At 40.9% G+C, this 13,527-nt stretch overlaps 1 protein-coding gene across 1 annotated transcript; it reads left to right on the top strand.

Annotated features, from left to right (window-relative positions):
- The first annotated feature begins 576 nt into the window (after nucleotides 1-576).
- On the top strand, nucleotides 577-10,925 carry LOC104278776 (eukaryotic translation initiation factor 1A, Y-chromosomal). The gene is made up of 6 exons (XM_009875861.1): nucleotides 577-661; nucleotides 2,429-2,532; nucleotides 3,985-4,035; nucleotides 6,104-6,185; nucleotides 6,295-6,386; nucleotides 9,555-10,925. Exons 2-6 carry the CDS (start codon nucleotides 2,449-2,451, stop codon nucleotides 9,558-9,560), a joined length of 315 nt encoding a protein of 104 aa, XP_009874163.1. The 5' UTR covers nucleotides 577-661; nucleotides 2,429-2,448; the 3' UTR covers nucleotides 9,561-10,925.
- Nucleotides 10,926-13,527: the final 2,602 nt, after the last annotated feature.

Below are 13,527 nucleotides of genomic sequence, written 5' to 3'. Positions count from 1 at the left end.
GGACGTGCGTGCCCCTCCGTGTGCTCGCTGCTTCTCCCCCCGCTGCCTAAAGAAAAGCAGGAAAAAGTGAGAGGGAGGGAGCTGTAGCTTTTTAACAAGGCGAGGGGGTGAAGTGTGAGCTGCTCTTCTGCGTCTTCATGAAGAGCATTTAACCCTGTTGCCACGTGTGTGCCTTTTAAAAAGGGCGACTTCGCTTGCAGTGTAGGCTTTCCCTGTTTTTTTTTTTGGCGGGGGGGATTTCAGCGCTACAGTAACCTCTCGGGTTATTCTTCTGCTCTTTGGTGGTTGTGTTCGTCAGGTTCTCCCACCATTATTTTTGAGGTATTTGGTAGCAGCAGTCACGAAAAGTGAAAATGGCGATCTCGTGCATATCTTTGTTGGAGGCTACTGTCACTCCATAACAACTAGGACATCTTAAGTAGTCGGGGACTCATATGTTTTACTTACTATGTTACTAAAAATGTTAAGCAAAAAAAATCTAAATCTGGAACCACAGAAGTTCCTGTAAGTCTGATTATTTTATTTACTACATTCAGAGATTATAACACACACTCTTTTCCCCCCTCTTTTAATTTAGGCAAAGGAGGTAAAAATAGGCGACGAGGTAAGAATGAGAACGAGTCAGAAAAAAGAGAATTGGTGTTCAAAGAGGATGGGCAAGGTGAGTTTTTAACCATAGTATGGCGTTGCCATTGTTTTCAGTCAGATACTGTAACTACTGTACCTTGGAAGTTGATGCGCAAAGGAAAGATCTGAACGTCTGAGAAACACAAAGTTATTGTGGAATAAAGAGAGGTATTCTTATTGGGGTTTTATTTGAATTATAAATGACATACTGAGTGTAGGAGGAAGACATTAGGAAAAGGGAAGTTTTAAATAGGTTCACTTAAGAATGAAGCTTGCCTCTCCTCCACCTTGTTGTGATGCTGTAATACAGTAGTTATGTAAACATTCCTGAGAAATCCCTTGTGTAGCTCAGGGTGAGGGTCTCTAAGCAGCTAGCTTAGCTCCACGTTGCCAGTAGTTCATTGTCTCTTGGATTCACCATCCTATTTTCTGTTTTATGGGCAACTGTAACATTCCTTGGATACGCTGGTGAGCTCTTCCTAGTCACTAACCTGGCAGAACAGTACACCTCACTGTTCTTCCGCTGTCACTTGTTGATTTGGTTGGATTGGCTCCTGGGCTGGGACATTTTAACAACTACTAAAACAGGAGCAACAAGTAAGGTCCTTACCTGGATGTTGTCAGGTAAAATAAGCCACAGGAGTGTTCACCTGGAGGGTAATGACTAGGTTTCCCCTCTCTCCTGCCATTTGGTGGCAGTGAGCTCACCTCCCCTTTGGCTTGCCCTGTCTTGTGTGTCATGCTCTTGCAGTTGCTCACACATGTGCAAGTACCCAATTACTGACCAGTTAAACAGTTGGGTTTTTTAGAAATACAACAAAAGTGCTGACTTAAATCACTGTACAAGAAGCGACCACTGAACTAATTTTTTAGAGCTCCCTCATATTCTGTCACAGCTGTTAGCAAAAAAGGAGTTGGTTTTGATGCATCTGTAAAACTTGAAATCCTTTTCAACTCCCAAGAAAATTCTACTTAATGAAACCTTGTTCTTCGTTATTAATAGTCTCATGTGGCTGGCTGGACTATCTAACTTGTGCTAAGAAAATAGTTTAGAACCTCAAAATGCTGCTCTGGCTAATTGAGGTTATTTTTCTTTTCTGGGCAAAAATGGTCAGTCAGATAATGTTATAATTCTTACAAGTTTTATTCTTTTTAGTTAAGTGGTAATACATTATGCTGCAAACTTTACTAGTATCCCTGTGAAGTACTTGAGCAGTGATTTCTAGAATTCGATGAGGGAAGGAGACTAAATACAAGGTGAGAGATTGAGGGTGGATGTTGGGAGAGAAGCTTCTTAGTTTTCTGCCAAAGCTTGCCTTTTGTGCATTTTCTGAGAACGCCAGAACATGTGCTTTCAAGAACAGTATTCTTTTTTTCCACAGAGACTCTGCAGAAGGGATTCAGGGTATCAGTGGGGTGTCCAGGATGTGCTGCTTTCTCCTCTTCCCTCAACAATAGCACAAGATTTTATCTGTTAGAACAGGTGCTATAACGCTGTCACAAACTTTTGAACTCCTGAGTGTGACTTGATAGCTGTAAAAATTATCTGTAGTGAGCATTTTAGAGGGAACAAAAGCATCGATACAAGCAAGAATGAGCAGTGTTTGAAAATGTTAACATCAACAATGATATGAAAACTGTGATGCATTCAGCAGCCTGTGTGGCTGTTCAAAGCTCCTCTCAGCTGTTCTTGGTTCATAAAACATTACAGCAAATTTTGGTTACAGTGGCGAAAGTTATTGCTTGTTTCATGAAGCTATATTTGTTTAGAAGTTTTGCTTTATGTTACCATCTCTTTCAGAATATGCCCAGGTGATCAAGATGTTAGGCAATGGAAGACTGGAGGCATTATGTTTTGATGGTGTGAAGAGGTTATGTCATATTAGAGGGAAACTAAGAAAAAAGGTAATTCTGAAGCATTGCAGTAGAGCGCCATGGCATTATGCATGATTTGTGATTGTAAAAATTTACATATGTAGCTTGTTACAAAAGTTAGTATTTCTGGCGTGTTCTTCTGTTTGTATTGCCAGCACAAAAATACAGTCTTTGGCCTTTGAGAGAAGCTTATAGAACTGCCTTTGGATGTGTGTATTTCAGTGAATATTTTCATATTCTAGAAACTTACATGCATATGGTCTATTAAAAAGGTCCCTAATTGTAGATGGGGAATTTGATAACTATTTGGAGAATCAGCGTGTTATGTCTGAGTCTAAATCAGTACTTAGCTTAGTAGGAGAGCTTCTATTAACATGAAGATTGACACCCAGCACAGGAAAGTAAAGGTTTAAGAGAGTTGTCCAGAGCCACTTTTTTTGTGTACTATTTCCCAAAACCAGTAAGAATCAGGGTTCGATACCCCACTTAGCTTGATCTGGGGAGGAACCAAATAGTTACCTTCTCGCCAGATGACTTATCTGAGAATAGTTCAATAAGATTGGTTTGTGAAGGTTTCTTTATAATTTCCCGCAGGCAGCTCAAATGCTGTCATTTCATTGTCCGCTCGATCAGTTCCCAGAATACTTTCATGCAGAGCTGATCTGCAAAAGTTTGTACCTTCAGGGAAGTCAGGTGTACGTGTTAGCATTCTTAACGTACCCATCTATGGATGGTGTCCCCTCTTGCCTTTGTCAGGTGTTACAACTTCCTGTCTTCTGCTGGTATAAGGTAGGGAGGAGGTCCTCTCAGATAGTCTGTTCCCAATAAAAACAAATGTTCACCTTGTTCATTCTGGATTGTTCTACCCGTCTGGTTTTGGAGAGCAGTGAATGCACGTGTCCTGGTGTCAGTGCAAGCCCCGCTCGCTGCCTGCAGGTCACTGCCATAAACTGTTGAACGTAGTGGGGAACGTACACAGGTAGACATCTAAAAGAAAGGAAATCTTGACTGAAATATATTTAATTTTTAAAAATTCAAGCTGATAAGGGATAGAACTGTCTTGTGCGTTTAAATTAGCATGTCCTGTCTTGCAGGCGTCTGGTATTGGTTTGACTGGTGAGCACAGTGAGTTACTAGAAGCAGCTCCATTCATTCTCTGTGCTTGTCCATCACCCCTTTTTTCTTTCAGCTTTGCCCTTGAGGAGCTCAGTTCACACAGTGGTGGCTTGATGCATTATTTCTGTTTTCTCAGAAGTTATGACTTAATAACCACCTTCTTGGCTAGAAGCCCTTCAATGAAGTTTGATTTACCTTAGTGATAGCTCTGTAACATGTGAAATAATATCAGCATTTCTGACCTTGGTTTTTCTGTTTAAAATATGAAATTGGGTATTTCCAGTTTACACCTATACGTGATGTTTGACTCTGTGTTATGCAACAGAAGTGGAATTCGGGCAATATAACACCTATTTTCTCTTTTAGGTTTGGATAAATACATCTGATATTATATTGGTTGGCTTAAGAGACTACCAGGTAAAAATTCAGAGTAATTTGACATTGAAGAATATCTTACAGCTTTATTTGATTTAAATTGTGTCAGATATCATGAGGAAATTCCCATCTAACTACCTTTGAATTTGTATTTAGTTATGCTACATCGTGACTTTTAGTTTCCTTGTGTTACAGGAGGATTGTCATGTGTAGATGACAAATCCTTGTTCCACTTGTTTCTCTAAATTGCACTCTGAGACTTTGTGAGCAAAGTTGCTTATGGGCATCACACCTAACCTTTTTTTTTTTTCCCCAAGATGTAACTGTTTGATATTTGATATAAGGGAGATTGAGCCAAACCCCAGACATTTTATTGTGACAAATAACAGACCTGTGCAAAGCATTTGACACTGTCCTGCACAACGTCTTTGTCTCTAAATTGGAGAGATGTGAATTTGACAGATGGACCACTCATTGGATAAGGAATTGTCTGGATGGTCGCACTGAAAGAGTTGGGGTCAGCAGCTACAAGTAGAACCAGTGATGAGTGATGTTTCTTGGGGGTCCATGCTGGGACCAGTGCTGTTTGACATCTTTTTTTGTGACATGGACAGTGGGGTCAAGTGCAGCTTTCGCAAGTTTGCTGGCAACACCAAGCTGTGTGGTGCGGTCAGCACACTGGAGGGAAGGGGGCCATGCAGAGGGACCTTGACAGGCTTGAGAGCTGGGCCTGTGCCAACCTCATGAAGTTCAACAAGGCCAAGTACAAGGTCCTGCACCTTGGCTGGGGCAATCCCAAGCACAAACACAGGCTGAGTGATGAGTGAATTGAGAGCAGCCCTGCAGAGGACTTGGGGGTGTTGGTGGATGAAAAACTAAATAGGAGCTGGCAGTGTGTGCTCATAGCCCAGAAAGCCAGCTGGATCCTGGACTGCATCAAGAGAAGCGTGGCCAGCAGGTCAAGGCAGGTGATTCTCCTCTTCTGCTCTGGTGAGACCCTACCTGCAGTGCTGTGTCCAGCTCTGGAGCCTGATACGTGGACCTGTTGGAACAGGTCCAGAGGAGGGCCCACAAAAATGTAGGAGAGGTGCTCCAGCCCTCTCAACAAGGACAGACTGAGAGAGTTGGGGTTGTTCAGCATGGAGCAGAGAAAGCTCCAGGGAGACCTTATAGCGGCCTCCCAGTACCTGAAGGGGCCTACAGGAAAGAAGAGGAGGGACTGTTTATCAAGGAGTGTAATGATAGGATGAGAAGTAATGGTCTCAAACTATGAGATGGTAGATTTACATTAGATATTAGAAAGAAATTCTTTACTGCGAGGGTAATGAGAAACTGGAACAGGTTTTCCAGAGAAGCTGTGGATGCTGCCTCCCTGGTAGTGTCCAAGGCCAGGCTGGATGGGGCTTTGAGCAACCTGGTCTAGTGGGAGGTGTCCCTGCCCATGGCAGGGGGGTTGGAACTAAATGACCTTTAAGTCCCTTTGAACCCAAACCATTCTTTGATTCTGTGATAATCAGAATTTAAGTAGTCAGAATTGTGGAGCCTTGATATTTAGGCTTCTATCTTAAGAGGCCAGTTGATTCTACTTAAGTTTCCAATGTTGGAGTAGTGTAATTTTACCTAATGTAGAGGTTACTGGAAAACAATTGTCAACTTTTCATTGGATAAATACTATTTCAGGAATGTTATTGTTGCCACGTCAATTGTTTGATTATAAATTCTTCTGAAGGGGTACATTAGAGTTGTATGATACAGTATTTTACTGTGTATATTAAGCTACTTAAAACTACGAAGTTTTGACACTTTCTCAATGACCACTGTTCTCTGAAGAAATATTAATTCCAAAAGCATGACAAAGAACTTCTCAGATTACTTAGAATAGAGGAAAATTAAGTGGCCACACAAAAGAAATTAAGATATCCTACAAATTAATATATTTTACTTCACATTTAAAGGAGCTGGAGAGGAAGGAGTAACAAGATACTTTTTTATAAAGAATACAGGTGTTATTCTTCTATAAATAATACAGGTGTTACTAGTCTGCTGAGGTTAATAATGAAGTTTTTCTTCTTTGTCGATGACTAATAAATTCTCATAAATTCTTGTTTAGGATAACAAGGCTGATGTTATTCTAAAGTACAATGCAGATGAAGCCAGAAGTCTGAAAGCATATGGGGAGCTTCCAGAACATGGTAAGAATCTTTTTACTTCAAATTGGAAATCCATACTGGATAAGAATATTAAACATATCTTGCCTTGGTGTGAGTGCACTCATTAACTTCCCTAAATTCCTTTTTTTAGCTAAAATCAATGAAACAGACACATTTGGTCCTGGAGATGATGATGAAATCCAGTTTGATGATATTGGAGATGATGATGAAGATATTGATGATGTAAGTAGTAAATACATATTTTGTGTCATATGCTTGAACCTCTCATGTTTGGCAGTAAGCTGTTTTTCCTTGGTTTAGAGCAGGTAAAATAGTACACCAGTGTTTTGAATGTTCAGTCACCTTCTCCGGAACTGCTTCAAAAAGTGGTGTGGCTGTATGCATGCCAGCTTTCTGTTCACTCTTCTGTCCTGCAGTCTTCCAATTGACCTCTAAGCCAATATTATGCTTGTTGTCACACCGCTAAACATACCTGGAGAGTGGTGGTCTTAATATGCCTAAAAGAAAATGGGAGTCATTGCATCCAAAAGACCTAAAGTTACCTAGCAGCATCCATTCAAATGAATGCATGTGTCTTAAGGGAGCCTACAGGAAAGCTGGTGAGGGGCTTTTTGGGATGTCAGATAGTGATAGGACTAGGGGGAATGGATTGAAGCCAGAGGTGGATTGGTTTAGATCAGATGTTAGGAAGAAGCCCTTCACTATGAGGGTGGTGAGACACTGGCACAGGTTGCCCAGAGAGGGGGTGGAAGCCCCATCCCTGGAAGTTTTCAAGGCCAGGCTGGATGGGGCTCTGAGCAGCCTGATCTAGTGGGGGATGTCCCTGCCCATGGCAGGGGGTTGGAACTAGATGATCTTTAAGGTCCCTTCTAACCCTGACAGTTCTATGATTCGATGTGTTCATGTATGTGTGTGAGGAGTTGCAGTTACACAAGTCGACGACAGCGTACGTGGATGCAGCTGAGTGTGTTCACGCTGAAGGTACTGAATGTAGCCCTGAGTACTGCTCTGTGAGGTGTAAGCTCCTTACAGCGAGCTTGTGGTGGAAAGCAAAGAAGATGATGCAGAAGGGTTTAACTGACTGGTAGGATTTCTTTGTGTCTCCTGCACAGTTAGGACAGTAAGATGGAGCAGGCACAAAGACTGGTGCATCAGCTCCTGCGCCGTGTAGGGCAGCTGTGGCCAGCTCAGTCAAGACAGGGAGAGCCATAAACTGCTGGTGCAGTAGGTTTTGGATTTTTTTCTGTAGTTTTTAACAACCTCACTATCTAATCATAGAATCATGGAATTGTTTAGGTTGGAAAAGACCTTGAAGATTACTGAGTCCAACAATTAACGTAGCAAGGCCCTGAGCACCACATCTACACATCTTTTAAATAACTCCAGGCATGGTGACTCCACCACTTCCCTGGACAGCCTGTTCCAATGCTGGACAACTCTTTCAGTAAATAATTTTTTCTTAATATCCAATATAAACCTCCCCTGGAGCAACTTGAGGCCATTTCATTGCGTCATTTTAATGGCTTCAAACTACAAAAATTTTTTTCACAGGAAGAGTAGTCAGACATTGGGACAGGCTGCCCAGGGAGATGGTTGAGTCACCATCCCTGGATGTGTTTAGAGGTCATTTAGATGTGGTGTTGGGGGATATGGTTTAGGGGTGAGCTTTGTAGAATAGGGTTAGTGGTTGGACTCGATGACCCCAAGGGACTTTTCCAACCTGAATGATTCTACGATTTCACTTGTTACTTGGGAGAAGAGACCAACCCCCACCTCGCTACAGCCTCTTTTCAGGTAGTTGATAGAGAGCAATAAGGTCTCCCTCAGCACCCTCTTCTCCAGGCTGAACAACCCCAGCTCCCTCAGCCAGTGCTCATAAGACTTGTTCTCCAGACCCTTCACCAGCTGCGCTGCCCTTCTCTGGACCCGCTCCAGCACCTCAGTGTCCTTCTTGTACTAAGGGGCCCAGAACTGAACACGGTACTCAAGCTGCGGCCTTGCCAGTGCCAAGTACAAGGGGTCAATCCCTTCCCTAGTCCTGCTGTCCGCACTGTTTCTGATACAAGCCAGGATAATAATAACAACTACAGAAATAGTTGAGGGATTTGTGGTTTTAAAAAAAACAACGAAGACATAAAGTCTCCATTATGATAAAAATCATAAAAAGCTCTGTTGTAGTAGTTACTAATGTTAACTGTAATCCTGAATTTGCAGATTGTCACAATCAGTTGTGTTACAGTTTATTACTTAGCCATAGTAACTGACCATGCACACTCTGAAATTTTACTAGTAAAATTGTTATAATTCAAATTATATAGTAATTTGCAGAAGTAGAATCTGCTGTTCTGAGATGATGCACTTTGTTTTCCAGCTGAGAGATGAACATGTGCAGGGTCAACTGGCTGAGAGGATAAGTAGTAACTTGCTGAGCCAGTGAGTTAACTTAATTGGATAGAGTGTTCTTAAGTGTATTATTATGGTTTAATTCTTCATCTTTTTAGTCCTCTCCCAGAGTTGGTAACATGACTAATTCTCTTTAAATTCATACATTATTTGGGCTTTTTTGAGGTTCTCGATATGTGGTGCAATAGATCAAATATTTTAGAAATACCAAAATCTTAATGAATTTTCTTTCCGGCTTTTGAAAATTGCACTTTGGGCCTGTCAGGGGTTCCATGTACCAGAGGTTTAGCTTACTGAAGCTAGAAACGCTCTAGTACTGCATGCTTTGAATACTGAAGTTGTTGTAAGATGTCAGAGCAGTAAGTAGCTGTAGGACTATTCAAATAATAAAATTTGCAAACTAGTGAATCTTTTTGCAGGATAATGTATTCAAGTGAGCAGCTGTGATGGGTTTGAAGCTTCTGTCAGTTATGCAATATATTAATAATACCATGTTTTAAAAAAGAAAAAGACATAAAGGTATAAAATGTGAAAGCCTTTCTGAGGATCATCCTAGTGTACCTAGAATGGAGTGAGGCTTCCAAGGACTCGGTGGAACCTTTCCTTCGTTGTTATGTCAGAAAAAAAACATTCATTCTGACAGCAAATTAATTTGGGTACTCACTACGTAGGGAAGCTGCCCTTAAACCCAGGTTTGTTTTTGTTTTTGAGAATCCCGGGCTAGTTTGATGTCTGTACTATTTATGCATAATTATATTAACCAAACTGCTCACCTGCGTAACCGTAGTATTGTCACAGCGGTGGCGGGGAGGTAGGAGGAGAGGAATTGTTCACATGTTAAGAAAATGGGGTAGGAGCTGAGGCGAGATCTGTGCTGGACCGAGTTGAGGAAGTCTCCTGTTGAAGCATAAAAATAGTTTAAAGACAGTTGCTTGGTGAAAAAATGCCTGTGAATTAAATACACGGTGTTGTGTTTTTGCTTTTCAGATCTAATTTGGAACAGAGGTTTACATTCCGACTTTTTTCCTCCAAGGATTGTTCTACATTGATATTTCGATTATTTTTTGGGTGAAGTCCCTTTCTTTTAAGAAGACTGAAAATTCTCGGTAAAGAGTGTAGTTTGTTACATCAAAAGGATTTATTTTCAATGTTTGTTTTAAAGTATTTATATTTCTTTAGAAATGGATAATGCTGGATTATCACAGAGGTTCAATGGAATGACACAAATATTTTCTCATCACCAATTAGAGCTTTTACCTCTGGATGTAAGTGAGATACAGTGACATGGGCTGTAAAAGACTGTGTTTTTCCCTCTTCCGCTTTCATCACTACAATTCCAGTTAAACTTGTATTTTGAAATAAAACTGTTTACCCTGTAATTATGGATTTTGATTATATACAAATACCCAGTTCAGATTAGTATCAGATCACACTATGCAGTGTCTGTCCTTAATACCCCTTGCCTTGATGTTAACCTGAAAAAGATTTTGATAATGTATAAAAAGGAAGGCAGAAATCTGCATTTAAATTCACAATGCGTGATTGAGTCTGCTTTTCGCGTCTAGTAGCGTGCTGCTATTTTTATACTGATTTTGATAATTAAAGACACTCATTCTTTCAAAGATGTAAATTTGCCACAGCGGAGGGATAGAGGAGAAGTCAAAATAAAAAGTAAGCAGCATCTCAAATTTGCCGTTGTTGAAAACTGTCTTTCTTGTATGCGTAGCTCTTCTGCGGGGTCAGCGCAGCAGTCGAGCTGTAGGTGCAGAAGATGAGCGCTGGGTGGCACCCGGCTTCACAGGAACACCTTAATACAACACATTAACAGTTGGGTTTGTACCGAAAATTACATGAACTAGTGTTTCCCCCCAAAGCGAATGCTTAACATTCTTGGTATGTTAAACATGTAGAATATTTTTACATTATAGAAAAGGTTATGTTAAGAGTAGAGTTTTATTTTAATCTTAAATTCCATACATTGTAAGGTACAACGTTGAAGCTTATGTGAACTTTGAATAACAGCGTAAATGCGAAAATAAATTTGTGTCAAACATAGGAAAAGAATCTTTTCATCCAGAATAAACTGCTGAAACAAGCTAATGGAAAGATTCTTCTCCGCATTCAGCCTGGAGGAGTCAGTTAAGAAGCTGAATAAAGACTAACATCATCATGCAGATATTTTGTGGTAGCCTTAGTTTCTTTGTCTTCAATTCTGTATTTAACAACTCTGAAAGCAGGTTAATGGAAAAATTCTGTGCCATAAAAATCTGGTTCTTGACACTTGTATTCGTTATACAGTCTTTTTGGTATGATGTAAAGTGACTACCCCAATAGATAAAAACAAAATGGCTTTAAATACAGAGTGGCCTCTGCTTTATGTGATTTTTAAGGAGGAGTGTGGTGCTAGATTTGAACTTCCAGAGATTTTGTGAAGATGTCTTCTCTTTTACTTTTTTCTTTGATTATCATGTCTATTTTCCTTACGTGGATCTGGTATCTTATTCTAGGGATAATGTTTTCTTAGTGTTAAGTAATGTTGCCAAATGGGTTTTAAGTTTTAAGCATTTGTTGTAAAAAACTTGCTAAATATTGAGAAAAGATACTACCAATACGGCATTCTTACTGCACTAATCTTAAAGTATATTGAGTTTACTATCTTTGTATGCCTGTAAGGTTCAATTATGAAGCAACGTAAATGCTGTAATGTTTCAGGGTAAGGTTTATAAACCATTCCCCAGCTCATTGGTTTCCTCAACGTACTAAGCAGACTACGAGCAGCCCTGAAAATGGTTAAAAGCTCTCAAAACTCATCTTGAGGTCCAAGTGCAGGTGTCCATTACTTTCAGTTGTGCCAGCAGGAAGGTTAATGATAAAATTACACTAAGCATTCACTGAAGATTGGTCAGTTGGGCTTACCTCATGTGCCGGAGCTCTGCGGTGTAACAGAGACTTCAGCTGTGGGACAGAGACAAAACTCTCTTCCTGGCACAAGTGGTTAACGGTTGCCCCGAGGTTCCTTCCAATATCTACTGCTCCCAGGCTTATGTCTGGCTCGGCCTAACCTCTACAGAATTTTTAAGGAAATTGCCTTTTCAACTATTAATTTCTTAATAAGGCTCCTGCTCAACACCATCTGGTTTCTGCCAGCACGCTAGGCTATGCTGCCTTCCTTGAATACACTTCATCTTGTTTCACTGCTAAAGTTCCTTTCGTAGCCCAATCTCGGCAGCTTTATATTGTCCCCTCTTGCTTCTCTTTTCAGCGGGGAGCAGCTCGCGCAGACGGCTCTTTTCAGCGTCTCTACGCAAAGAGCAGTCATAGAGCAGCGGCTACTGGGTAGGGGGTTGCAATATTGCTGGCTGTAAAACCATGCGTGAAAGGTGCTCCATCTCTAAGAGTATTCTGTAGATAGATTTTTAATAATTCATTTTGAACTTTGGGAACTGCTGCTGGCTTTCTACCTGTAGTGTAAAATTGAAAGTAGGGATTTGGAAATAAATTCCCTGCGACTAAAGTGTAAACTTTGTGTTCTCTAAGATGTCTTGCACTCAGAGGTCTTCTCTGTGATTACAATGTTGAAACATGATTTTTATTCACTGTTCCAGATCTTATTTGTCTCTTCAATTCATAATGGGGGCAGCTGTGCGTTTGATTGGGCAGCCCTAATGCTTTTCTGGCATTTATCCTTAGCAGGTGTAGTCCAGACACACTAACTGAAAAAAATGTATATGGTTAAAAACCAACAAAAAACCACTCCTTATGCAACAGGGGGAGGAACCAGTAGCTCGGGATTGTTGAGCTCTGTGCCATTTACTTGTTACTACAGGTAGGTTATATCATATGACAGGCTCTGTATGTGCAAGTACACATATATGTGGTGCTATCTGCTAGTGCCATGCACATATATTGTGCCACATGTCACACATATGCATAGTACAATTTTTATATGTATACACACACACGCACATGTTGTCACACATATGCATAGTACAATTTTTATATATATATACACACACGCACATGCGCACACACACTCTTAAATTAGTGAACTGTAATACAACCTGGTAAAGGTTAGGCTGGCACAATGATTGCCTCGTAAGATCTGAGTGATGGCCATGAACAAAAACGAGCTGATGACTGATGGTGACAGTTTGCTGGGTCGGGACCTGGCTATGCTCCTGACCAGCTTCTTGGTGATGAATGGAGAGGAGTCACAGTGTGCCAAGGTCCTGAACTAAGGCTGAGACTGCTGCTCCCTGGGGCCCTCCAGTGAGAAGGTAAGTCCTGTTTTCAGGTGAGTTGGGGCGTTGCCTGTTCCTGCTGTTGAGCTAGCTCCAATTTAAGCCGTAATTATTCACTGTTACTGAATGTGAATATTATGGGACTTGACTACCTGTATGATAAGGCTCACTTGAGGACTCAAGCCTAGGTTTTCACCTGTGGGCATTATGCTATCCTGTAGGAAGTCTGACCACTTCGTAGGAGTGAGGACCTGAAAGTTAATTGCAGCCTTTTGGAAGCTGTGTGGGAAGTTGTACCTGAAATAATCTTGGGAGTAGTCCGAATGCACTTTTATTTGCCCCTTTAAACTTGGAGGCCTGTTGCTTGCTTCTGTGAAGGTAGCTGTCGGCAGCACTTTCTTGTCATGATACAAAACAATGAACCTTCAGAATGTGTTTCTCAGGCTGTTTCTACCCTTCCCTTTGGAGAAGAAGGAAGAAGAGGTGAGCAGGAAGGATGCCTTTATCTTTTTATCACAGCAAGCATGAGTCAGAGTTCCTGTTCATTAATTCAGGTTGCATGTGCTACATTTTGCCCATCAAATTTAAGGCCAAAGATCAATTTTGTGATTATAAAATACAGTCTCAACCAAATATAAATGTGAGGTGAAAATAACACCTTCCTTCATGTAGTAGTTCCATCTAGGTAGTAGGTACCAGCAGCAGGGCACTACTAGAAG

The sequence above is a fragment of the Apaloderma vittatum genome, unplaced genomic scaffold (genome assembly GCF_000703405.1).
Source record: "Apaloderma vittatum isolate BGI_N311 unplaced genomic scaffold, ASM70340v1 scaffold4849, whole genome shotgun sequence".
NCBI classification, from domain to species: Eukaryota; Metazoa; Chordata; class Aves; order Trogoniformes; family Trogonidae; genus Apaloderma; species Apaloderma vittatum.
Note: the sequence above shows the minus strand (reverse complement) of the source record. Positions and strands in the feature narration are given on the sequence as shown.

Bases quoted from the DNA above. Each gene is read 5' to 3' on its own strand.
- LOC104278776 (XM_009875861.1), top strand. From the start codon at position 2,449: ATGTTAGGCAATGGAAGACTGGAGGCATTATGTTTTGATGGTGTGAAG. The intron at 2,533-3,984 runs GTAATTCTGAAG...TTTCTCTTTTAG, and splicing joins GAGGGAAACTAAGAAAAAAG to GTTTGGATAAATACATCTGA. The intron at 6,186-6,294 runs GTAAGAATCTTT...TCCTTTTTTTAG, and splicing joins TGGGGAGCTTCCAGAACATG to CTAAAATCAATGAAACAGAC.